Below are 22282 nucleotides of genomic sequence, written 5' to 3'. Positions count from 1 at the left end.
CATACGGATTGAGGTGGGTTTAAAAAGTGACATCAATAAGTGATCATAACTTTCAACTGGATTCACCTGGTCAGTCTATGTCATGGAAAGAGCAGGAGTTCATAATGTTTTGTACACTCAGTGTGTATAAAGACATTAATCACTGGACACGTCCTGTTTCTTTTATACTATTTTTCACACTGTGTATTCAAATACAGTGCCTTCAGAAAGTATTCATACCCCTTGACTTATTCCTTATTGTTGTGTTACAGCCTGAATTCAAAATGGATTAAATATCCCCCCCCCCATCTACATACAATACCCCAGAATGACAAAGTCATAACATGTTTTTAGAAATTGAGGCAAATTAATTGTAAATTAAATACAGAACATTCACTGTCTTCATAAGTATTCCCACCTTTGAGTCAATACTTTGTAGAAGCAGCGTTGGCAGCGATTAAAGGTGTGTCTTTCTGGGTAAGTCTCTAAGAGCTTTCCACACCTGGATTATGCAACAGTTGTCCATTATTATTTAAAACATTCTTCAAGCTCTGTCAAATTGGTTGTTGATCATTGCTAGGCAACCATTTTCAGGTCTTGCCATAGATTTTAATGTAGATTTAAGTCAAAACTGTTACTTGGCCACTCAGGAACATTAACTGTCTTCTTGGTAAGCAACTCCAGTGTAGATTAGGCCTTGTATTTAGGTTATTGTCCTGCTGAAAGGTGAATTCATCTCCCAATTTGGCCTGTGCTTAGCACCATTACGTTTCTTTTTTGTCCTGAAAAACCTCCTAGTCCTTAACTATTACAGGCATACCCATAATTTCATGCAGCCACCACTGTGCTTGAAAATATGGAGAATGGTACTCAGTAATGTGTTGTTTTGGATTTGCCCCAAACATAACACGTTGTATTCAGGACAAAGTTCATTGCTTTGCCAAATTGTTTGCAGTATTACTTAAGATTCTTACTGCAAACAGGATGAAAGTTTTGGAATATTTTTATTCTATACAGGCTTCCTTCTTTTCACTCTGTCATTTCAGATAGTATTGTTGTGTAACTAAAATGCTATTGATCCATCCTCAGTTCTCTCCTATCATAGCCATTAAACTCTGTAACTGTTTTAAAGCCACTGCATGGTGAAATCCCAGAGCGGTTTCCTTCCTCTCCGGCAACTGAGTTAGGAAGGACATCTGTATCTTGTATTGTTGTGATGTCTCTCTTGTCGTGATGTGTTTTTTGTCCTATATTTATATTTGATTTCATTTACATTTTTAATCCCAGCTCCCATCCCTGCAGGAGGCCTTTTGCCTTTTGGTAGGCCGTCATTGTAAATAAGAATTAGTTTTTAACTGACTTGCCTAGTTAAAAGGTTAAATTGTCACGCCCTGGTCGAAGTATTTTGTGTTTATCTTCATGTATTGGGTCAGGCCAGGGTGTGGCATGGGGTTTTTGTATTGTGGTGTGTTTTGGTGTGTATGTATTGGGATTGTAGCTAGTGGGGTGATCTAGCAAAGTCTATGGCTGTCTGGAGTGGTTCTCAATCAGAGGCAGGTGTTTATCGTTGTCTCTGATTGGGAACCATATTTAGGCAGCCATATTCTTTGAGTTTGTCGTGGGTGATTCTGTAACGGTTTTCTAGGTGTGGTGAAGGAGAGTCGGACCAAACTGCAGCGTGTAGATTGCGATCCATGTTTAATGAACAAAAAACGTAACACGAATCTAAAACACAAACACTACAAAACAAAGAACGTAACGAAAACGGAAACAGCCTATACTAGTGAAAACTAACATAGACAGGAACAAGGACACTAAGGACAATCACCCACGACAAACTCAAAGAATATGGCTGTGTTGGCCAGTGACGAAAAATCCAAATCTAAATTGAAAACATTTTAAGTAAATTGAATACATTTTAAGTAAGACAACAAAATGTGGAAAAAGTTAAGGAGTCTGAATACTTTCTGAAGGCACTGTACTGTTTTCTTACACAGCTCATTCTAATTTATCTGTACATTACATTTTAGTTACACTGTTTATATACACCACATATTTATATACACTATTATTGACATGGCTCACTGTAATATAACTACTGCTGTACATATTTTTTTTTATTTAACCAGGCAAGTCAGTTATAAACAAATTCATATTTACAATGACGGCCTAGGAACAGTGGGTTAACTGCCTTGTTCAGGGGCAGAACGACAGATTTTTACCTTGTCAACTCTGCGATTCGATCTAGCAACATGATTTTGATTCTATTTTTTATCACATCATGATCGTGACTAAATAGCACCTACTGGAATAATCAAGACCTTGATTAACTCAATCAGATGTGTTAGCTGGGATGGAACAAAACCCTGCACACCCAGTACTACAGAAAAAGAGGTAGATGTGCATGCTGCAGATCAGATGGTTCCTCACCTGACTTTCTTCTCCTTGTGGACCATACTGACCAGGACCTGCCGATGAAAAACATACCCACACCATGATGCTGCCAACACCATGCTTCACTGTGGGGATGGTCTTCTCAGGGTGATGAAAAGTGTTGGGTTTCCGCCAGACATAGCGTTTTTCTTGATGGCCAAAAAGCTCCATTTTAGTCTCATCTAACCAGAGTACCTTCTCCCATATTTTTGGGGAGTCTCCCTCATGCCTTTCAGTGAACACCAAATGGGTTTGCTTATTTGTTTCTTTAAGCAATGACTTTTTTCTGGTCACTCTTCTGTAAAGCCCAGCTCTGTGGGGTGTGCAACTTAAAGTGGTCCTATTGACAGATACTCCAATCTCTGCTGTGGAGCTTTGTAGGGTTATCTTTGGTCTCTTTGTTGCCCCTCTGATTAATGCCCTCCTTACCTGGTCTGTGAATTTTGGTGGGCGGCCCTCTCTTGGCAGGTTTTCTGTGGTGCCACATTATTTCCATTTTTTAATAATGGATTTAATGGTGCGCCGTGGGATGTTCAAAGTTTATTTTAAAAAATTATAACCCAACCTTGATCTGTACTTCTCCACAACTTTGTTCCTGACCTGTTTGGAGAGCTCCTTGGTCATCATGGTGCCGCTTGCTTAATGGTGTCGTAGACTCTGGGGCCTTTCAGAACAGGTGTAAATATACTGAGATCATGTGACACTTAGATTGCACACAGGTGGACTTTATTTCACTATTTACGTGACTTCTGAAGGTAATTGGTTGCACCAGATCTTATTTAGGAGCTTCATAGCAAAGGGGGTGAATACAAATGCACGCACCACTTTTCCATTTTTTATTTTTTTGAAACAAGTTATTTTTTAAAATTTCACTTCAACAATTTGGAATATTTGGTGTATGTCCATTACATAAAATCCAAATAAAAATCTATTTAAATTACAGTTTGTAATGCAACAAAAGAGGAAAAATGCCAAGGGGGTGAATACTTCTGCAAGGCACTGTATACCCACAGTCTAGTCTATGGTCTCTAGAGACACTGGCCGTGTGTGCTCCAGTAAAAGCTGTGCACCGTGGCTGTCACACTGCACCAGCACCTGTTGCTCTTAACACAGTTTACTGCTTCACCTGTCCTATAGGCCTACTAGAGTGGGCCAAACCGCTGACTTAAATCTCTTATCCCAGAGCCTGTGTAGTATTCACAGACATGAACAAAGGCACACATTTACAAATATGTTTGATAGGAATGGCTTAAGCCTGGATTTTCTGATGTGTCGATACTAAAGCCTTGTGTAATTTTCAGCCAAACGTTAAACATGGGCACTAATCCTAAAACAGCCTTACTCTCAGGCACAAGAACTTGGAAAGTAAAGAAACAGTGACCTGGGCTGCAGGTTCTTTCTCCAACCTTATAACAAACAGTCTTCAAGCTCTGTGACAGGCAGAAAGACAAAACACACACACCTGCATTATGTATTAACATTACATGAATACGACGAAGGTCAGTTTACTTTGACACAGAGAGATGGTTTCTCAGAAGCCTCTATTTGCTATAGCCCTGCATCCCCAGCTCAGCTCAACAGGCAACCGTTAGTCACAGCAGAGAATAGCTGTTTGCATTATCACAGTGGGCATGCTGCTACAGAGTGGTGTGTGAGTCTCAAATACCTGTCATCTGACAAAGGAAATGCCTGCCACTTTAAATGTTTCCATAGAGACAAGGAATGTCACCAGGTAGTTATCCATTTACATTTACATTTAAGTCATTTAGCAGACGCTCTTATCCAGAGCGACTTACAAATTGGTGCATTCACCTTATGACATCCAGTGGAACAGCCACTTTACAATAGTGCATCTACATATTTTAAGGGGGGTGAGAAGGATTACTTTATCCTATCCTAGGTATTCCTTAAAGAGGTGGGGTTTCAGGTGTCTCCGGAAGGTGGTGATTGACTCCGCTGTCCTGGCGTCGTGAGGGAGTTTGTTCCACCATTGGGGAGCCAGAGCAGCGAACAGTTTTGACTGGGCTGAGCGGGAACTGTACTTCCTCAGTGGTAGGGAGGCGAGCAGGCCAGAGGTGGATGAACGCAGTGCCCTTATTTGGGTGTAGGGCCTGATCAGAGCCTGGAGGTACTGAGGTGCCGTTCCCCTCACAGCTCCGTAGGCAAGCACCATGGTCTTGTAGCGGATGCGAGCTTCAACTGGAAGCCAGTGGAGAGAGCGGAGGAGCGGGGTGACGTGGAGAGAACTTGGGAAGGTTGAACACCAGACGGGCTGCGGCGTTCTGGATGAGTTGTAGGGGTTTAATGGCACAGGCAGGGAGCCCAGCCAACAGCGAGTTGCAGTAATCCAGACGGGAGATGACAAGTGCCTGGATTAGGACCTGTGCCGCTTCCTGTGTGAGGCAGGGTCGTACTCTGCGGATGTTGTAGAGCATGAACCTACAGGAACGGGCCACTGCCTTGATGTTAGTTGAGAACGACAGGGTGTTGTCCAGGATCACGCCAAGGTTCTTAGCGCTCTGGGAGGAGGACACAATGGAGTTGTCAACCGTGATGGCGAGATCATGGAACGGGCAGTCCTTCCCGGGAGGAAGAGCAGCTCCGTCTTGCCGAAGTTCAGCTTGAGGTGGTGATCCGTCATCCACACTGATATGTCTGCCAGACATGCAGAGATGCGATTCGCCACCTGGTCATCAGAAGGGGGAAAGGAGAAGATTAATTGTGTGTCGTCTGCATAGCAATGATAGGAGAGACCATGTGAGGTTATGACAGAGCCAAGTGACTTGGTGTATAGCGAGAATAGGAGAGGGCCTAGAACAGAGCCCTGGGGGACACCAGTGGTGAGAGCGCATGGTGAGGAGACAGATTCTCGCCACGCCACCTGGTAGGAGCGACCTGTCAGGTAGGACGCAATCCAAGCGTGGGCCACGCCGGAGATGCCCAACTCGGAGAGGGTGGAGAGGAGGATCTGATGGTTCACAGTATCGAAGGCAGCCGATAGGTCTAGAAGGATGAGAGCAGAGGAGAGAGAGTTAGCTTTAGAGGTGAGGAGCGCCTCCGTGATACAGAGAAGAGCAGTCTCAGTTGAATGACTAGTCTTGAAACCTGACTGATTTGGATCAAGAAGGTCATTCTGAGAGACATAGCGGGAGAGCTGACCAAGGACGGCACGTTCAAGAGTTTTGGAGAGAAAAGAAAGAAGGGATACTGGTCTGTAGTTGTTGACATCGGAGGGATCGAGTGTAGGTTTTTTCAGAAGGGGTGCAACTCTCGCTCTCTTGAAGACGGAAGGGACGTAGCCAGCGGTCAGGGATAAGTTGATGAGCGAGGTGAGGTAAGGGAGAAGGTCTCCGGAAATGGTCTGGAGAAGAGAGGAGGGGATAGGGTCAAGCGGGCAGGTTGTTGGGCGGCCGGCCGTCACAAGACGCGAGATTTCATCTGGAGAGAGAGGGGAGAAAGAGGTCAGAGCACAGGGTAGGGCACTGTGAGCAGAACCAGCGGTGTCGTTTGACTTAGCAAACGAGGATCGGATGTCGTCGACCTTCTTTTCAAAATGGTTGACGAAGTCATCTGCAGAGAGGGAGGAGGGGGAGGGGGAGGAGGATTCAGGAGGGAGGAGAAGGTGGCAAAGAGCTTCCTAGGGTTAGAGGCAGATGCTTGGAATTTAGAGTGGTAGAAAGTGGCTTTAGCAGCAGAGACAGAGGAGGAAAATGTAGAGAGGAGGGAGTGAAAGGATGCCAGGTCCGCAGGGAGGCGAGTTTTCCTCCATTTCCGCTCGGCTGCCCGGAGCCCTGTTCTGTGAGCTCGCAATGAGTCGTCAAGCCACGGAGCGGGAGGGGAGGACCGAGCCGGCCTGGAAGATAGGGGACATAGAGAGTCAAAGGATGCAGAAAGGGAGGAGAGGAGGGTTGAGGAGGCAGAATCAGGAGATAGGTTGGAGAAGGTTTGAGCAGAGGGAAGAGATGATAGGATGGAAGAGGAGAGAGTAGCGGGGGAGAGAGAGCGAAGGTTGGGACGGCGCGATACCATCCGAGTAGGGGCAGTGTGGGAAGTGTTGGATGAGAGCGAGAGGGAAAAGGATACAAGGTAGTGGTCGGAGACTTGGAGGGGAGTTGCAATGAGGTTAGTGGAAAAACAGCATCTAGTAAAGATGAGGTCAAGCGTATTGCCTGCCTTGTGAGTAGGGGGAAGGTGAGAGGGTGAGGTCAAAAGAGGAGAGGAGTGGAAAGAAGGAGGCAGAGAGGAATGAGTCAAAGGTAGACGTGGGGAGGTTAAAGTCGCCCAGAACTGTGAGAGGTGAGCCATCCTCAGGAAAGGAGCTTATCAAGGCATCAAGCTCATTGATGAACTCTCCGAGGGGACCTGGAGGGCGATAAATGATAAGGATGTTAAGCTTGAAAGGGCTGGTAACTGTGACAGCATGAAATTCAAAGGAGGCGATAGACAGATGGGTAAGGGGAGAAAGAGAGAATGACCACTTGGGAGAGATAAGGATCCCGATGCCACCACCCCGCTGACCAGAAGCTCTCGGGGTGTGCGAGAACACGTGGGCGGACGAAGAGAGAGCAGTAGGAGTAGCAGTGTTATCTGTGGTGATCCATGTTTCTGTCAGTGCCAAGAAGTCGAGGGACTGGAGGGAGGCATAGGCTGAGATGAACTCTGGCTTGTTGGCTGCAGATCGGCAGTTCCAGAGGCTACCGGAGACCTGGAACTCCACGTGGGTCGTGCGCGCTGGGATCACCAGATTAGGGTGGCAGCGGCCACGCGGTGTGGAGCGTTTGTATGGTCTGTGCAGAGAGGAGAGAACAGGGATAGACAGACACATAGTTGACAGGCTACAGAAGAGGCTACGCTAATGCAAGGAGATTGGAATGACAAGTGGACTACACGTCTCAAATGTTCAGAAAGTTAAGCTTACGTAGCAAGAATCTTATTGACTAAAATGATTAAAATGATACAGTACTGCTGAAGTAGGCTAGCTGGCAGTGGCTGCGTTGTTGACTTTGTAGGCTAGCTGGCAGTGGCTGCGTTGTTGACACTACACTAATCAAGTTGTTCCCTACATACCATTGCCTCAGGGCGCTGTTTGAGTGTGTGTGTGTGTGTGTGTGTGTGTGTGTGTGTGTGTGTGTGTGTGTGTGTGTGTGTGTGTGTGTGTGTGTGTGTGTGTGTGTGTGTGTGTGTGTGTGTGTGTGTGTGTGTGTGTGTGTGTGTGTGTGTGTGTGTGTGTGTGTGTGTGTGCACGTAGGTCTGTGGAAAAAAAGCATCAACTGAACATTTTACCCCCAAGAAATGTCTGAACTCAAGCCCCAAGCCTCTGTAACCAGTCTGGGGTCAAGAATTAGGAATCATTCCCTCACCCCAATAGTTTCTACTAGAAGTCCATAGAAAACAGAGAGGATAGTATGAAGAGAAAATTGACTATAGTTAAAGAGATAAATTCATGGCTATTAAAAGTGGGACAGTGGAACTGTCTCGGAAGTAGGGGCTAAGGGAAATAGGGTGTAGGAGGCGGGGCTAAGGGTTGTTTCAGGACAAAGCCTTGGTCTAGGTCTCACCTTCCCCCTCGATGGTACACCTGCTGAGCTCCAGTGTCTTTGCGTGATCACCTCCACCACCGAGTACCCCCCCACCTTCCCTGCACTCTCACGTGGCAGGAAGCAGATACTGCTACCGTTATCGGGGGCGATGGTTGCTGGGTGGGGGTCGTAGTCAGTCTCCACCAGGTTGTCCAGCCTGCGGAGGGTCACGCCCTTGGCGCTCAGGTTCTCTGAGTCCGACCCGCACATCAGCAACCGCTCTGTGAATGCCATCCCCCCACAGGCGTCTGACAGGGCCTGCTGTAGCTGAGCCCTTTGTAGGTGGGTTCTGGTTCCTGCACTGCAGACGCAGCTCCACTAAACACTGTAGCAGCGACAGGCAGTGTGACTCCACAGCACTAGCGTAGCCCCTCGCAAAGGAACGCACCTCATCCGCCGTCGCATCTATCCTGGCCTGCAAGACCTCCTGGGATAGGTCCACCTTCCGCAGCGACTCCTCCAGCCGGTCCAGCCGTGACAGCAGGAGCCTGGTAACCAGCTACCGGATACAGTCCCCATGGCGGTCGATGACGTCAAGTGTCGGGAGGCAGTAGTGGTCACGGTGGAAGGTGGCGGCACACACCAGGCAGATGGGCAGGTCGCAGATCTCACAGAAGAGACGCAGCTCCTGACCGGGGTGGAGGGAACACAGGACGGGCCGAGAGAGACAATCCTGGGTCTTCAGGTCCTCCAGACATTCGACTGTGTGAGTCGACGTTCTCTTCTGTCTCCTGGGGAAGATAGGAAGATGGATATGGTGAACTCATATGGTAGGTCACAATAAACCACACAAATTATAATAATTTCAAAGCTAAAACGAACCCCATTAAAGCCCTTTTTATTAGTTAACTTGCAACAAATTGGACATTGGTCATGACTCATGAGTTTGGCCTACAAATTATTGCACTCACCTTTGTGCTTGACAACAGAACTCACAAAGGTTGACACAGCAAACCTCACAATGTTTCTCTGTGTCCCAGTCGCTGCACAGGTCGCATACCACAGAGTTTACAATCATCAGCGTCTCCAGAAACACTTCATCCAGGGCCAAGTGGTCAGTGGTCAGCCATTCTACCCCGGACAACGGGATGTCCACCTCAGAGTCACACTCGGGACAGAGACCTTTGACGGCAGAGGAGGGCGACTCGCCTTCCAGATGTACCGCTTTGCCATTGTGTACACCAGACGACACCGAAAACGGTTCCAGTTGACGAACGCAGCCTGCGCAAAAAGTGTGTAAACACAGCAGAATTTTAGGCTCACGATATCAACGTCTACAAACGCTGCACGCTGCCCTCGCATTGACCACCACGCCCCCCTTATCTCCGTTGTTAGAGCTCGAGTTTGTGGTCGGGGTTGGCGGGGAATCCACATGGTCCTTCTCCAACTTTTTGTCTGTAGGTGACATGATCTTTTTATAGTCTTGTCTTGTTGTTTTCAAAACACTTTGTACAGGTTTTGTTGAAGAATTTACCGGTGTCCGAAATCGACCAAGCCTATTTGAAAAAAAGCTGGCTTGCCCCACCACCACAGAAAGCATTGAGCTAGGCTGAAGCACCTGCATTTGGGAGCTGCCTTAGTCAAGAAAAAAGAGACCATGTTTGTATGCAGCTTTAATAACTCAATTATATATATTTTTTTTACATTGTTTGCAAACTGATATGTGACACGTAATGCCAAAATAACATGCAAAACAGGCAAGCCTCCCCCAAAAAATTTTTGCTACAAATGTAGGGCTCAAAACAGGTGGGGTACTGCCCCACCTGCCCTGAATGCCGGGTCGCCACTGAGCCACACACACACACATACACAGTTTGTCGCCACTTCTTAATCCAACACAAAATCCATCAGACTCCAGGCAGACCAAGGCAAGTGGAAAGTCATCAGACCAGTTCACTTCACCACAGACAGTAGTTTTAGTCATCTTGCCTGTAGGCTATGAAGAGTACTTTGTGTGCATGTGTTAATCAGGTTAGTTGGTAGATCCAGAAAAAGAAACTGGTTGTAGCTGCTAGGATGTGCCGTTGGGGTAGTAGTATGGGCGGTGCAGCTGCAGTAGAGAAGGAGAAGAAAGTCGTCGTTGATATCTCTATATCTGTAATAAAAAGGAAATATGCTGACTATACAGTAGGCACACTACCAAACGCAGGGTTGGGCAGAACATGTAAACAAACAAAAAAATAAACTTTAACTAATCAGTTACATTACCAGCAAAAATATTGTAATCAGATTACAGATCCTTTTGCAAAACTAGATGATTACTTTTAAATCTAGATGATTACTTCTTAGATTACTTTTACATTTTGGTAGGATGTTTGTTAAAAAGACATTGACACCTTTCTGTTTTCTCAATGACATTCAATTCAGCATTGAAAAAAGGTGTATGTTTACATTTGTTCCACTTGAGTGAGTCTTGAGTGAGTTAGAGACCACTATTATGACACACCAAATGCGTTTGTTGGATCCTTTTTGTTTTCTTCTAATGCCTCTTAAGGGGAAAGAAATCCAAAAGTAACTGAAAGTAATCAGATTACATTACTGAGTTTGGGTAATCCAAAAGTTAGGTTGTGTTACTGATTACAATTTTGGACAGGTAACTAGTGACTGGCCGTGACTGAATATCCATACCAGCGCACTAAATAGTATGTGACAAAAGAATGTTTCATAGTATGTGAAATAGTACTCCAAAAATAGTACTCCGAATGCATCATGTAACGCACGATTGTGTTGACCCCCGCCATTAGTTTATTTTGGTACAGCGTGTCAATTTATCTGATTATCAGCTGTTGTCAAGCACATGAGTCGGAAAAGATGAGTGAATTTTACTAAATCAAATGCCGAAATTAGTATGCAGTTTAAGTGTGTAGTAGTACTCTAGTATGGGTATTTGGACATGTAACGGATTACATTTAGAAAGTCACCTACCAAACCCTGGCCACCAGTCATTATTTGTCACTTTATTTTTTGTTTAGCTGTCCTGGTTGGTCAGGTAGTCATGGTGATATAGACTGAAGAGACTGTAGGGTTAAATGCCACATCAATTGTCACTTTATTTTTTGTTTAGCTGTCACGGTTGGCCAGGTTGTCATGGTTAGACTGAAGAGGATGTAGGTGTCATCACTTGAGGGAGTGACTTCACTTGTGTAAATGTTTTTAAACTGGGAGAGAGTCGTCTAACATGCCCTTCTCATCCAGATATTTGTTCAGTATAAAATACTATTTTCTTTGCCCCGAACGGTGCTTACTGGACCTTTGATGGTTGCCCGGGAGACAGCCTTCACCAGATGGTTTTGGATGATGCAGGTGTAGCTGTCATTCAATGTCATTTGCTGAAGGGAGCTGATGAATCGGGTTATCCCGGCGGAGTTGTTGAAAAAGCTACTTTCACTCTCGTTTAGGACGTTGTCATTGACGTCCAACCAGAGGACATCTGGTTTTGGGAACCATCTCTCTCCCTCTGCCGTCAGGGTAGCGTTGACCCACTTAAATTTGGGGGCCGAGAAAGCTGAAATTAAGCATATTTTAAGAGAAAGCTACTTTGTGTGTAGTTCTACAAATGTGAATTGTGAAATATTGAGAATGCCTAAGACTTGTCTTCTTACCTGCAACTCTGAGGTTAACAATGTCAGTCCCTGAGCCACTAGGGGCATTCACACTGCAGTAGTACACCCCCTCATCTTTCATTTTCACGTTCCTCAGCAACATAGAGGCATTGCCTCCACCTATGGCGTCTGAGAACAGCTGGGTTCTATCTTTAAACTGGGGGTTCTGCTCCGTCAGCTGGACTGCTCCTTTATTGTAACTGTACACCACTTCGCTGAGTCCCTTCTTCCATGTGATTGACACCTGACTGGTCGATTCCCCGCTGTTAGTTGAAGTCTTGAACTTGCAGCTCAGGATGACATCCTCCCCCAGGTTCCCGATGGGCCACTTGTTATTGCTATGCACAGTGCCCTGGGAACCCCCTAAACCCTGAACTAAAGGACAGCACACAGCAAAAGAGAACACAACATACAGGAGGTTTGATTAACACAGAGATACTGTGTGCAGTTCATAGAGACTTTTGTTACCCACATACACTGGCACACACACACAGACAGGTATGCATGCACTCACGTATGCTCAAATGCATGTTACATGTTTACAGAGACATGACATGGATATTGACAATGAGGATGACACAATTATGTACACAGTATTTTAAAAATAAAGGTAAAAAAATAAAATAATAATAATATATGGGTTTTTCTATAAACTATTGTACCAGTGAGCATATCTTGTAGTAGACAACTGTTTGGAGCTGTTACAAAGTCATTAAGAATCATTTGTATTTTTTTTCATGTGAATAAATTAAGATATAAAGGGGGAACATACATTCAATAGAATTGATAACTTGAATCAAAACCTATGATTAAACCCATTCTCGTGCTTGGAGTCTTCACAAAACTAGTGTGACAAAACAACCTTTTTTTCCTTACATGTATGATACTGTTGTTTGATGTTATATCATATAGTAAGCAGCATTTAACTATTTAATCACACATTGACATTGATCCTGTGAAATTCATGGATATTGCTGTCAGACACTTTTTATATGTCTATCTCAAAGTGTACTGTAACCTAACATTTCGTATCTCCGTATGTTACGGTGTGAATACAGTTTTCATATCCAAAATAATGTATGTGATTGCAAAATCCAATGTTTCAAACAGAGAGAAACTTTAACATGATTAATAAAACAAAAATGTATACTGTGTTTAACAGGGTTCTTCAATAATAATGGATAGTTGTTTGATGCGCGTCTGATGTCTATCTGTTTAATTATGTGAAGACATTATTAAACAACATCTGCTGATTCAGGAAATAATTTACTGAATGACAGCCAATTGACAAGAGCATGTGTGATTCTACAAGCGATTTAACAACAGCCAACGAGCGGGAATTAATGCTGATCTCAAGCCTTGGCCGAACATTTTGGGGTGTATGTTGTTATGGTGGCCAAGAAAAATAGCCTACTTCCCGGACAACATTAAATCAAGATTCCTGAGGTATCGTGCTGAGCGATTAACCGACATTTCGATTATTTTTTGTTTTTTTAAACAACTAATTGACATTGCTTCAATTATTTGAATTATATGTTGTTACGTGTTTTTATGTGATTTCAACCGCACATTGCACAGTTTCTATACGTATGTCAGATCCAGCCAGAACACTGTGAAGCAGGGTGTTGTAGTTTCCAACAGACCAATATTGTACATAGCTTTAGCGCATAAAACGTGATAATTAACTACAATGACCATAATCCCTCGGCATCTACTTGTCTGGTCTCTTTTTACTTTGCCTGCAATGAAAGAGGCAGAGTAATGCGCGATCGTGAGGGGATATAGAGAGCAGCTGTTGCTTCGAGAGGTAAAGCTACCTGAAAATGCATGATCTAATTGATTGATAAAAATTGATAAAAATATGCCTTATTTACTTTGAATAACTCCAAAATAATGATCTTGTCAGACAGCATAAGCAGCAACTCTATATAGATGAAATGATGACTTGGAGTGAAATAATGAAGTCATCAAATAAATATAATATACATAACTGAAATATATATTTTTAAAGTAATGTGAATAAATAATGGTTAATAAGTGATCAGCAGTAATGGGCATTCACTACCATCATGGGACTTGTATTAATTGTTTTATTCTGCGTTGTTACAGCATTCAACCCACATGATATATAGTGCATTTAATGTTTTTTTATTTATTATTGAAATCGAAAACCGTCATTATTTTTTTTTAGAATCTTACCGAAACTGAACCGACCTCAAAAAGCACGAATTGCTCAGAAGTACTGAGGTAAAATTACGGTCCGTTTGTTTTCTGAATTAAAACGGAGCAATCTGGAATTTGAAACTTCCATATTTATTTGTTTTTTAATAGAAAATATAAAAATATTTTTTGGGTTTATGCATATAACACCCCAAAACAACTTGATATTTCAATGTTCAAATGTGGGTGGGGTAAAGTGTGGAATGCCTGTTCAAGTGCACAGCCAACACTTCCTGTCCTTTCAAAGTAGGAGGTCACCCTTCTAACTCCATTATATGAATCTATGAAAATATGATCTATTAATTAATTGATTAATAACTTCCCATACCGTACCACAGTGCCAAGATAAGGTAAGATTAAAACATTTCTGCACTAGATTTAGTGTACATTGACTTATTAATGAACTGCTTTTCCTGTAAATAGTTAGCTGACTGATATATCCTGGCTACCTAGCTAACCATTGGTAATCTTATTAAATGATGCTATACAACCAAAACAACAGTACATATTACTCGACTAGAGATATGCCCTAGCTATAGTTAGTCAGTGGTTGCACATCTAACTAACTGGAATGAAACAAATAGTAGACATGTAAATAGACCTGTCTGATCAGCCTGACAGGGTGCTGTGGGTGTGTCCAGTTTACACCTGTGCACATCTGTGTGTGTATAGCAATGGAATTAAACATCGAACCAATGCCTCAAGTGTCATGTTGCAGGTCCACCACTGACCCCAACGGTTGTAGGGTCCTGTCCATAAACAACCCCTAGCCCCTACCCCTACTCTTAAACATTTGTGGAGATCTGAGAAAATTGGACATTTGTAAGCAATACTGCCAAAATTCCACCAAGCCTATCAGAGGGTAAGGTGGAGCTTTCACCATGTCACCACTCATCAATCCCTCTCAGATCTCCACAAGTGTCTAGAATGGGCAGTACGGACTAGGAGTGGTTTCTGGACAGGCCATGGGGATTATGGTTGTTCAGTCAGTCAGTCAGTCTGGCACTGTCAAAAACATTTCATATCTATCAAATACTTGCTTCCTCTGTCCTTGGGAGAATCTCATTTGCATTTCGCTGATTCATTGCATCCTCTCACCTCGTCTTCTCCCCTCATCCAATGGCTATTGAGAAGGAGGCAAGGAGAGAGGATGTTAGGAATGAAGGAAATGCAATTGAGGTTCTCCTCTTGTTTCATCCATTCCTCACCTCCCTCTCAAAGCACATTGGGGAAGAGGAGGGAAGGTTCCTCCGCTCCTGCTCCAATCCAATTTGCAAATAAATTCATAAAAAATCTTACAATGTGATTTTCTGGATTTTTTTCCCTAATTTTGTCTGTCATAGTTGAAGTGTACCTATGATGAAAATTACAGGCCTCTCTCAACTCTTTAAGTGGGAGAACTTGCACAATTGGTGGCTGACTAAATACTTTTTTTGCCTCACTGTAGCTTGAAAAGTTTACTGATAATAAGGATTCCATTATTAGTTATTGTCCATGATTTTGTTGACAGAACCCATTGTATTCTATTTTTATACTGGAATAAACTCTTTAAAAAATATAGAAATGCTGTTATTTAACTTTTTCTTTCTTCTGGAATGTTTAGCATGGATTATACATTAGAGATAAGTTGACTAAAGCACAAACAGACCTGGCTAGTAGGCATGACAAAGAAACATGCAATCTCCATGTTTCATGTGACATTTTGAATGACATGTAGATGTTCTGTTGTTGCTAGGAGTTATGGTCTCATTTTCCCTATATACTATTATCCCTGTAACTACAAATGTGAAGCTGCTAGAAAATCTTATTTAAATGTATATCAAACCATTTAGAAATGTTGACCCCGATGGCCCCTTTGTTTGTAGAAATATCCATATGTTCACTACATACCTGCAAATGACACAGACAAGATGAGGATGATGAGTCCAGCGGCCACAAAGATCATGACTATCATCCTGGAAATGTAGATGAAAAAAAATCAAGCAAGATCTAGCAAGGACCTTCCAAGTCAATTGAACATCACAATATCCAATGATAAGTTCAACTGACTATGCACTTGTTGGTGATATGAAGCAAAGCTGTTGCTGGCCTCCAACCACCATATTTTTTAGAAAGACATATTGAATAGAGGCCTCACCCCCAGAAGATGATCTGTCCAAGGGAGGCCATGGCTCCTTGGTAGCTGTGTCTTTATTTACAGGGTTATGATAGTTCCAGCTGCTCCCTTGACCAGAGTCCACATACAGTACCATATGATGTGTTGTCTACCGCAGCTACATATGAGATTGACAGAAGCTCCACACCCACCGTAAGGTATTAATGCAATATCAAACATTGAACTCTTCTTGAGTCAATATTGTCACTGTTAGTTACTAGTTACTTGTCCACAATTGTAATCAGTAACCTAACTTGGATTACCCAAACGCAGTAATGTAATCTGATTACTTTCAGTTACTTGTGAATTACTTTCCCCTTATTAAGAGGCATTAGAAGACAAAAAAGGAACCATCAAATGTAGTTGGTGTGTCATAGTGGTCTTTGACTTGTGTTCAGACTCGCTCAGGAGGAACAAACTCAAACTTGCGCCTTTTTTAGATGATGAATTTAATGTCATTGAGAAAACAAAAAGGTGTCGTTTTTTTTCAGTTTTTTTCTCACAAGCATCCTTTCTGAATTTAACAGTAATCCAATAACTAATTATCTAGTTTTTCAAAAGTATCTAATCTGATTACAGTATTTTTGCTGATAACGTAACTGATTACAGTTACAGTATTTTGGTATCAGATTACATATAATTTATTACATGCTCATCAGAGGCTGCGGTCATAGTGGCTGGGGACTTTATGGCCAGGGACTTTAATGCAGGGAAACTTCAATCCATTTTTACCTCATTTCTACCAGCATGTTGAACGTGCAACCAGAGGGGGAAAAAACTTGACCACCTTTACTCCACACAGAGAGACGCATACAAAGCTCTCCCTCGCCCTCCATTTTGCAAATCTGACCATAATTCTGTCCTCCTGATTCCTGCTTACAAGCAAAAACTAAAGAAGGAAGCACCAGTAACTCGGTCAATAAAAAAGTGGTCAAAGGAAACAGATGCTAAGCAACATGACTGTTTTGCTAACACAGACTGGAATATGTTCTGGAATTCTTCCGATGGGATTGAGGGGTACACCACCAGTCACTGGCTTCATCAATAAGTGCATCGATGACTTCGTCCCAACAGTGACTGTATGTACATACCCCAACCAGAAGCCATGGATTACAGGCAACATCCGCACTGAGCTAAAAGGTAGAGATGCTGCTTTCAAGGAGCTGGACTCTAACCCGGAAGCTTATATGAAATCCCGCTATGCCCTCCGACGAACCATCAAACAGGCAAAGCATCAATACAGGACTAAGATAGAACTACACCGGCTCCGATGCTCGTCGGATGTGACAGGGCTTGCAAAGTATTACAGACTACAAAGGGAAGGACAGCTGCGGGCTGCCCAGTGACACAAGCCTACCAGACAAGCTAAATTACTTCTATGCTCACTTCGAGGCAAGTAACACTGAAACTGTCATGTTTTGTCTTATATTGTCTTGTCATTATGCTTTCCCTTCTGTTTGTTTCCCCCTGCTGGTCTTATTAGGTTCGTTCCCTTTTTCTCTCTCCCTCCCTCTCTCTCCTCTCTCTATCGTTCCGTTCCTGCTCCCAGCTGTTCCTATTCTCCTACTCAATCATCTAGTCTTTTCACACCTGTTCCCTATCTTGTCCTCTGATTAGAGTCCCTATTTCTCCCCTTGTTTTCCGTTTCTGTCCTGTCGGATCCTTGTATGATGTTCGCCGTGCTGTGTCTCTGTCTCGCCCTGTCGTGTCTTGTTTCCCTCAGATGCAGCGTGTGAGCAGGTGTCTGAGTCTGCTACGGTCGGTGCCTTCCCGAGGCAACCTACAGTTAATGGTCGAGTCTCCAGTCTGTCCTCGTCACTACGAGTGGAATTAAGTTTTTTATGTTTTGTTTTCTGCTCTGATTGTCCAGGAGTATTGCCTATTTCCTTTACTGGAATAAAGACTCTGTTTTCGCCAAAGTCGCTTTTGGGTCCTCATTCACCTGCATAACAGAAACATGCATGAGAGCATCAGCTGCTCCGGACTACTGTGTGATCACGTTCTACATAGCATGTTAGTAAGACCTTTAAACAGGTCAACATTCACAAGGCCGCAGGGCCAGACAGATTACCAGGACGTGTACTCTGAGCATGCGCTGACCAACTGGCAAGTGTCTTCAATGACATTTTCAACTTGTCCCTAACTGAGTCTGTAATACCAACATGTTTCAAGCAGTAACCGTAAGGTTGCAACTTCAAACCCCCGAGCTAACACGGTAAAAATCTGTCGTTCTGCCCCTGAACAGGCAGTTAACCCACTGTTCCCAGGCCGTCATTGAAAATAAGAATTTGTTCTTAACTGACTTGCCTAGTTGAATAAAGGTAAAAAATTAAATAAATAGAAAATGACTACTGACCCGTAGCACTCAAATCTGTAGCCATGAAGTGCTTTGAAAAACTGGTCATGGCTCACATCAACACCATTATCCCATAAACCCTAGACACACTCAATTTGCATACCGCCCCAAAAGATACATAGATGATGCAATCTCTATTGCACTCAACGCTGCCCTTTCCCACCTCGACAAAAGGAACACCTATATGAGAATGCTATTCATTGACTACAACTCAGCGTTCAACACCATAGTGCCCTCAAAGCTTATCACTAAGCTAAGGACCCTGATACTAAACACCTCCCTCTAATACTGGATCCTGGACTTCCTGACAGGCCGCCCCCAGGTGGTAAGGGTAGGTAACAACACATTCACTATGCTGATCCTCAAAATGTGGGACCCTCGGGGGTGCGTGCTCAGTCCCTCCTGTACTCCCTGTTCCCTCATGACTGCATGGCCAGGCACGACTCCAATCCCATCATCAAGTTTGCCGATGACACAACAGTGGTAGGCCTGATCACCAACAACGATGAGACAGCCTACAGGGAGGAGGTCAGAGACCTGGCTATGTGGTGCCATGACAACAACCTCACCCTCAACGTGATCACGACAAAGGAGATGATTGTGGACTACAGGAAAAGGAGGATCGAACACGCCCCCATTCTCATCGACGGGGCTGTAGTGAAGCAGGTTGAGAGCTTCATGTTCCTTTGTGTCCAAATCACCAACAAACTAACATGGTCCAAGCACACCAAGACAGTCATGAAGAGGGTACGACAAAGCCTTTTCCCCCTCAGGAGACTGAAATCATTTGGCATGGGTCCTCCGATCCTCAAAAGTTTCCACAGCTGCACCAAAGAGCATTCTGACTGGTTGCATCACTGCCTGATATGGAAACAGGTCGGCCTCTGACCGCAAGGCACTACAGAGGGTAGTGCGTATGGCCCAGTACATCGCTGGGGCCAGGCTTCCTGCTATCCAGGACCTCTATACCAGGCGGTGTCAGAGGAAGGCCCAAAAAATGGTCAAAGACTCCAGACACATAAATCATAGACTGTTCTCTCTGCTACCGCACGGCAAGCAGTACCAGAGCGCCAAGTCTATGTCCAAAAGGCTTCTTAACAGCTTCTACCCCCAAACCATAAGACTCCTGAACAGCTAATCAACAGGTTACCCAGACTGTTTGTATTGCTCCCCCTCTTTTACGCTGCTGCTACTCTCTGTTTATTATCTATGCAGTCACTTTAACTCTACCTACATGTACATATTACCTCAATTACCTCAACTAACCGATGCCCCCGCACATTGACTCTGTACCGGTACCCCCTGTATATAGCCTCACAATTGTTATTTTACTGCTGCTGTTTAATGTGACAATTTTTGGGGGATTTGATGCAATCACTTACTCCCAAACCCTGGATATATGGATACAATCAGACTTACCCTTGAATCCATAGACACATAGGCCTTTGACGAATGTCCATCTCCCTTAGTTTGGGCGAGCAATTTTTTCCAGGTTGCACTAGTTTAGGCCGCTCTCTTGTCATTTCTGCCTGGACATCTCTCCTCCAAAGATTTCTGGGTCGACCCCTTCTTCTTCCCCCCTGGGGGTTCCATTTCAGGGTGTATACAATCCAACAACACCTCTTTTTATTTGTAGTTTAATGGGTTCCAGTTCAGTTCCCCTTTAGAGGACTCGGTTCGACATCTTTGTTATCGTCTGTTTGTTTAATCTCCATGTTTCTGATCCATACATCACCTGTTTCACATTGGAGTTGATGACTCCAGTTCTTTCAATTCAGAAAGTAGCCAAAACTGGAATCCCAATTCCAATTTTCCTCAATGCTTCTCTACGAGGAAAATGTGGAATTGTTTTATTTTCTGAATTGACTGTTACATTTGATTTCAATCACTTTTTGACCGCACACCTTTTGATTTGAATGAAACTTTCTTTACATTGTATTTATACAATTTAATGTGTTATCACTATGCTTCTTCTAATAGCTTAACCAAATGACCTGGATTGCAGTTGAGATAACATTAAAAGTAATTGATATGTTGGATTCACATCTCCATCTCAACCAAGAATCAAAGTTAAAGAACAGGACAAAATCAAATCAAGATGTGGAACTGCTGCTCCATGTGGGATTATGGTATCATGTGGACAGTGCATGTAAAGTGTTTATGCACTTCACTAAGATAATGTACTTAGACTTTATTTGATTGTGATTAGATGTAATTCATTTTATTGTGAGATAGACTGAACCTGATTGTGACTTCACTTTGCTGTGACATCACCCTAATTTATCTTATTTGATATTTTACACTTTGACAGAATGAGCAACCACAAATTAGTTTTGTGTGCTGTGCTGGCTTTATTTCCGCCAGGCTACACAAGATATCGCTATTTAAGAGTGTCACACCCTGATCTGTTTCACCTGTCTTTGTTCTTGTCTTCACCCCCCTCCAGGTTTCACCAATCTTTCCCATTCTCCCCAGTGCATTTATACCTGTGTTCTGTTTGTCTGCCAGTCTGTTTTGTTTTGTGAAACCTACTACCGTTTTTCCCCTTGCTCCTGTCTGTTCTAGTTCCTAGTTTTGCCCATTCTGCCTACCCTGAGCTTGCCTGCCATTCTGTACCTTGCCACACCACACTCGATTATTGACCCCTGCCTGTTCTGACCCTGAGCCTGCCCTGACCCTGACTGCCAATCTGGACCTTGCCACACCACACTGGATTATTGACCCCTGCCTGCACTGACCCTGAGCCTTCCTGCCATTCTGGACCTTGCCACACCACACTGGATTATTGAACCCTGCCTGCTCTGACCCTGAGCCTGCCTGCTCTGACACTGAGCCTGCCTGCCATTCTGGACCTTGCCACACCACACTGGATTATTGACCCCTGCCTGCTCTGACCCTGAGCCTGCCTGCCATTCTGGACCTTGCCACACCACACTGGATTATTGTCCCCTGTCTGCTCTGACCCTGAGCCTGCCTGCCATTCTGGACCTTTTTCACCCCATCTGGATTACTGACCTCTGCCTGCCCTTGACCTGTTTTTTTTCCTGCCCCCTGTTCTAGTAATACACTTTTGTTACTTCGACACTGTCTGCATATGAGTCTTACCTGAAACGTGATCAAGAGAGCCTCAATAATATAACACATCAGCCCAGAAGAGAGCAATATATTTTCTCCTTTGAACATCTGCAAATCCAGTAATTCCTTCTCAGACCATCTGCAGAACTACAATACTCTTTATCAAATATTCAGGGAATCAACAAAACTGTCCCTCAGACCTTCATAGAATCAAACTACTATTTTGAATAATTCTTTGTAGAATTGTGACTTTTTTTCAGCCACCATGGCAAATTTTCAGTTTTGACATTCCTTAGACTTGTCTCCCTGTTGACCAAAGCTGCCAATGTTTTAGTTTTCCTGTTTGTCTTCATTTTGGAGTACATTTTGAACCTTCCGTGCATCTTCAAGCCTGCATGGTACAGCATACAACCCATAGGCCCTCATGGCATAGTGCACATGCTGTGTCCACCTATTATAATAACTTGTGTTATCATGCTAATTGTTAAGATCTAGCAGAAGATGTTTTGCCGCAAGAGATGCAGTGTGTGTTTCAGGAATTATAGCTGCTGCAATTGCTTCTGTTCATCTACCAAACTTGTGATCACATTTCTGACTTTAGTACTCATCTGGATAGGTACTCTCGTAAACTGAGACTGGTTTGTGTGCTATAAGACCAACAACCACCGCAAACATATGGGACTTCCCAGTAGAACAAACCTGACCTCTGAAGAGAGACTTGTCATCACTGAATACAAGACGGACTCAGTTGTGACAATTTATATTATGTTCAGAATGTTGTTTTTTTATAAAGGTTGTACGAGGAAATTCTGTCAAAAGAAGTGAACAATCATTTGAAGACAAAACTGGACAAAATAGCCATAGAGAAGGCCAAGGGGATCTT

The 22282-nt window shown here is 43.6% G+C and overlaps 1 protein-coding gene across 1 annotated transcript; it reads right to left on the bottom strand.

Moving 5' to 3' along the window:
• Nucleotides 1–9662: 9662 nt before the first annotated feature.
• Nucleotides 9663–16071, bottom strand: LOC124024813 (V-set domain-containing T-cell activation inhibitor 1-like). The gene is made up of 5 exons (XM_046338611.1): nt 15951–16071; nt 15704–15768; nt 11594–11968; nt 11242–11496; nt 9663–10086 (listed from the first exon to the last, which is right to left on the bottom strand). Exons 1-5 carry the CDS (start codon nt 15980–15982, stop codon nt 9959–9961), a joined length of 855 nt encoding a protein of 284 aa, XP_046194567.1. The 5' UTR covers nt 15983–16071; the 3' UTR covers nt 9663–9958.
• Nucleotides 16072–22282: the final 6211 nt, after the last annotated feature.

This window comes from Oncorhynchus gorbuscha, linkage group LG01 (genome assembly GCF_021184085.1).
Source record: "Oncorhynchus gorbuscha isolate QuinsamMale2020 ecotype Even-year linkage group LG01, OgorEven_v1.0, whole genome shotgun sequence".
Lineage (NCBI taxonomy): Eukaryota > Metazoa > Chordata > Actinopteri > Salmoniformes > Salmonidae > Oncorhynchus > Oncorhynchus gorbuscha.
Note: the sequence above shows the minus strand (reverse complement) of the source record. Positions and strands in the feature narration are given on the sequence as shown.

Coding starts and splice junctions, on each gene's coding strand:
- LOC124024813 (XM_046338611.1), bottom strand. CDS start 15,982: ATGGCCTCCCTTGGACAGATCATCTTCTGGGG. Junction 15,769..15,950: donor GGACAGATCATCTTCTGGGG/GTGAGGCCTCTA, acceptor CTACATTTCCAG/GATGATAGTCATGATCTTTG. Junction 11,497..11,593: donor TGTTAACCTCAGAGTTGCAG/GTAAGAAGACAA, acceptor GCTTAATTTCAG/CTTTCTCGGCCCCCAAATTT.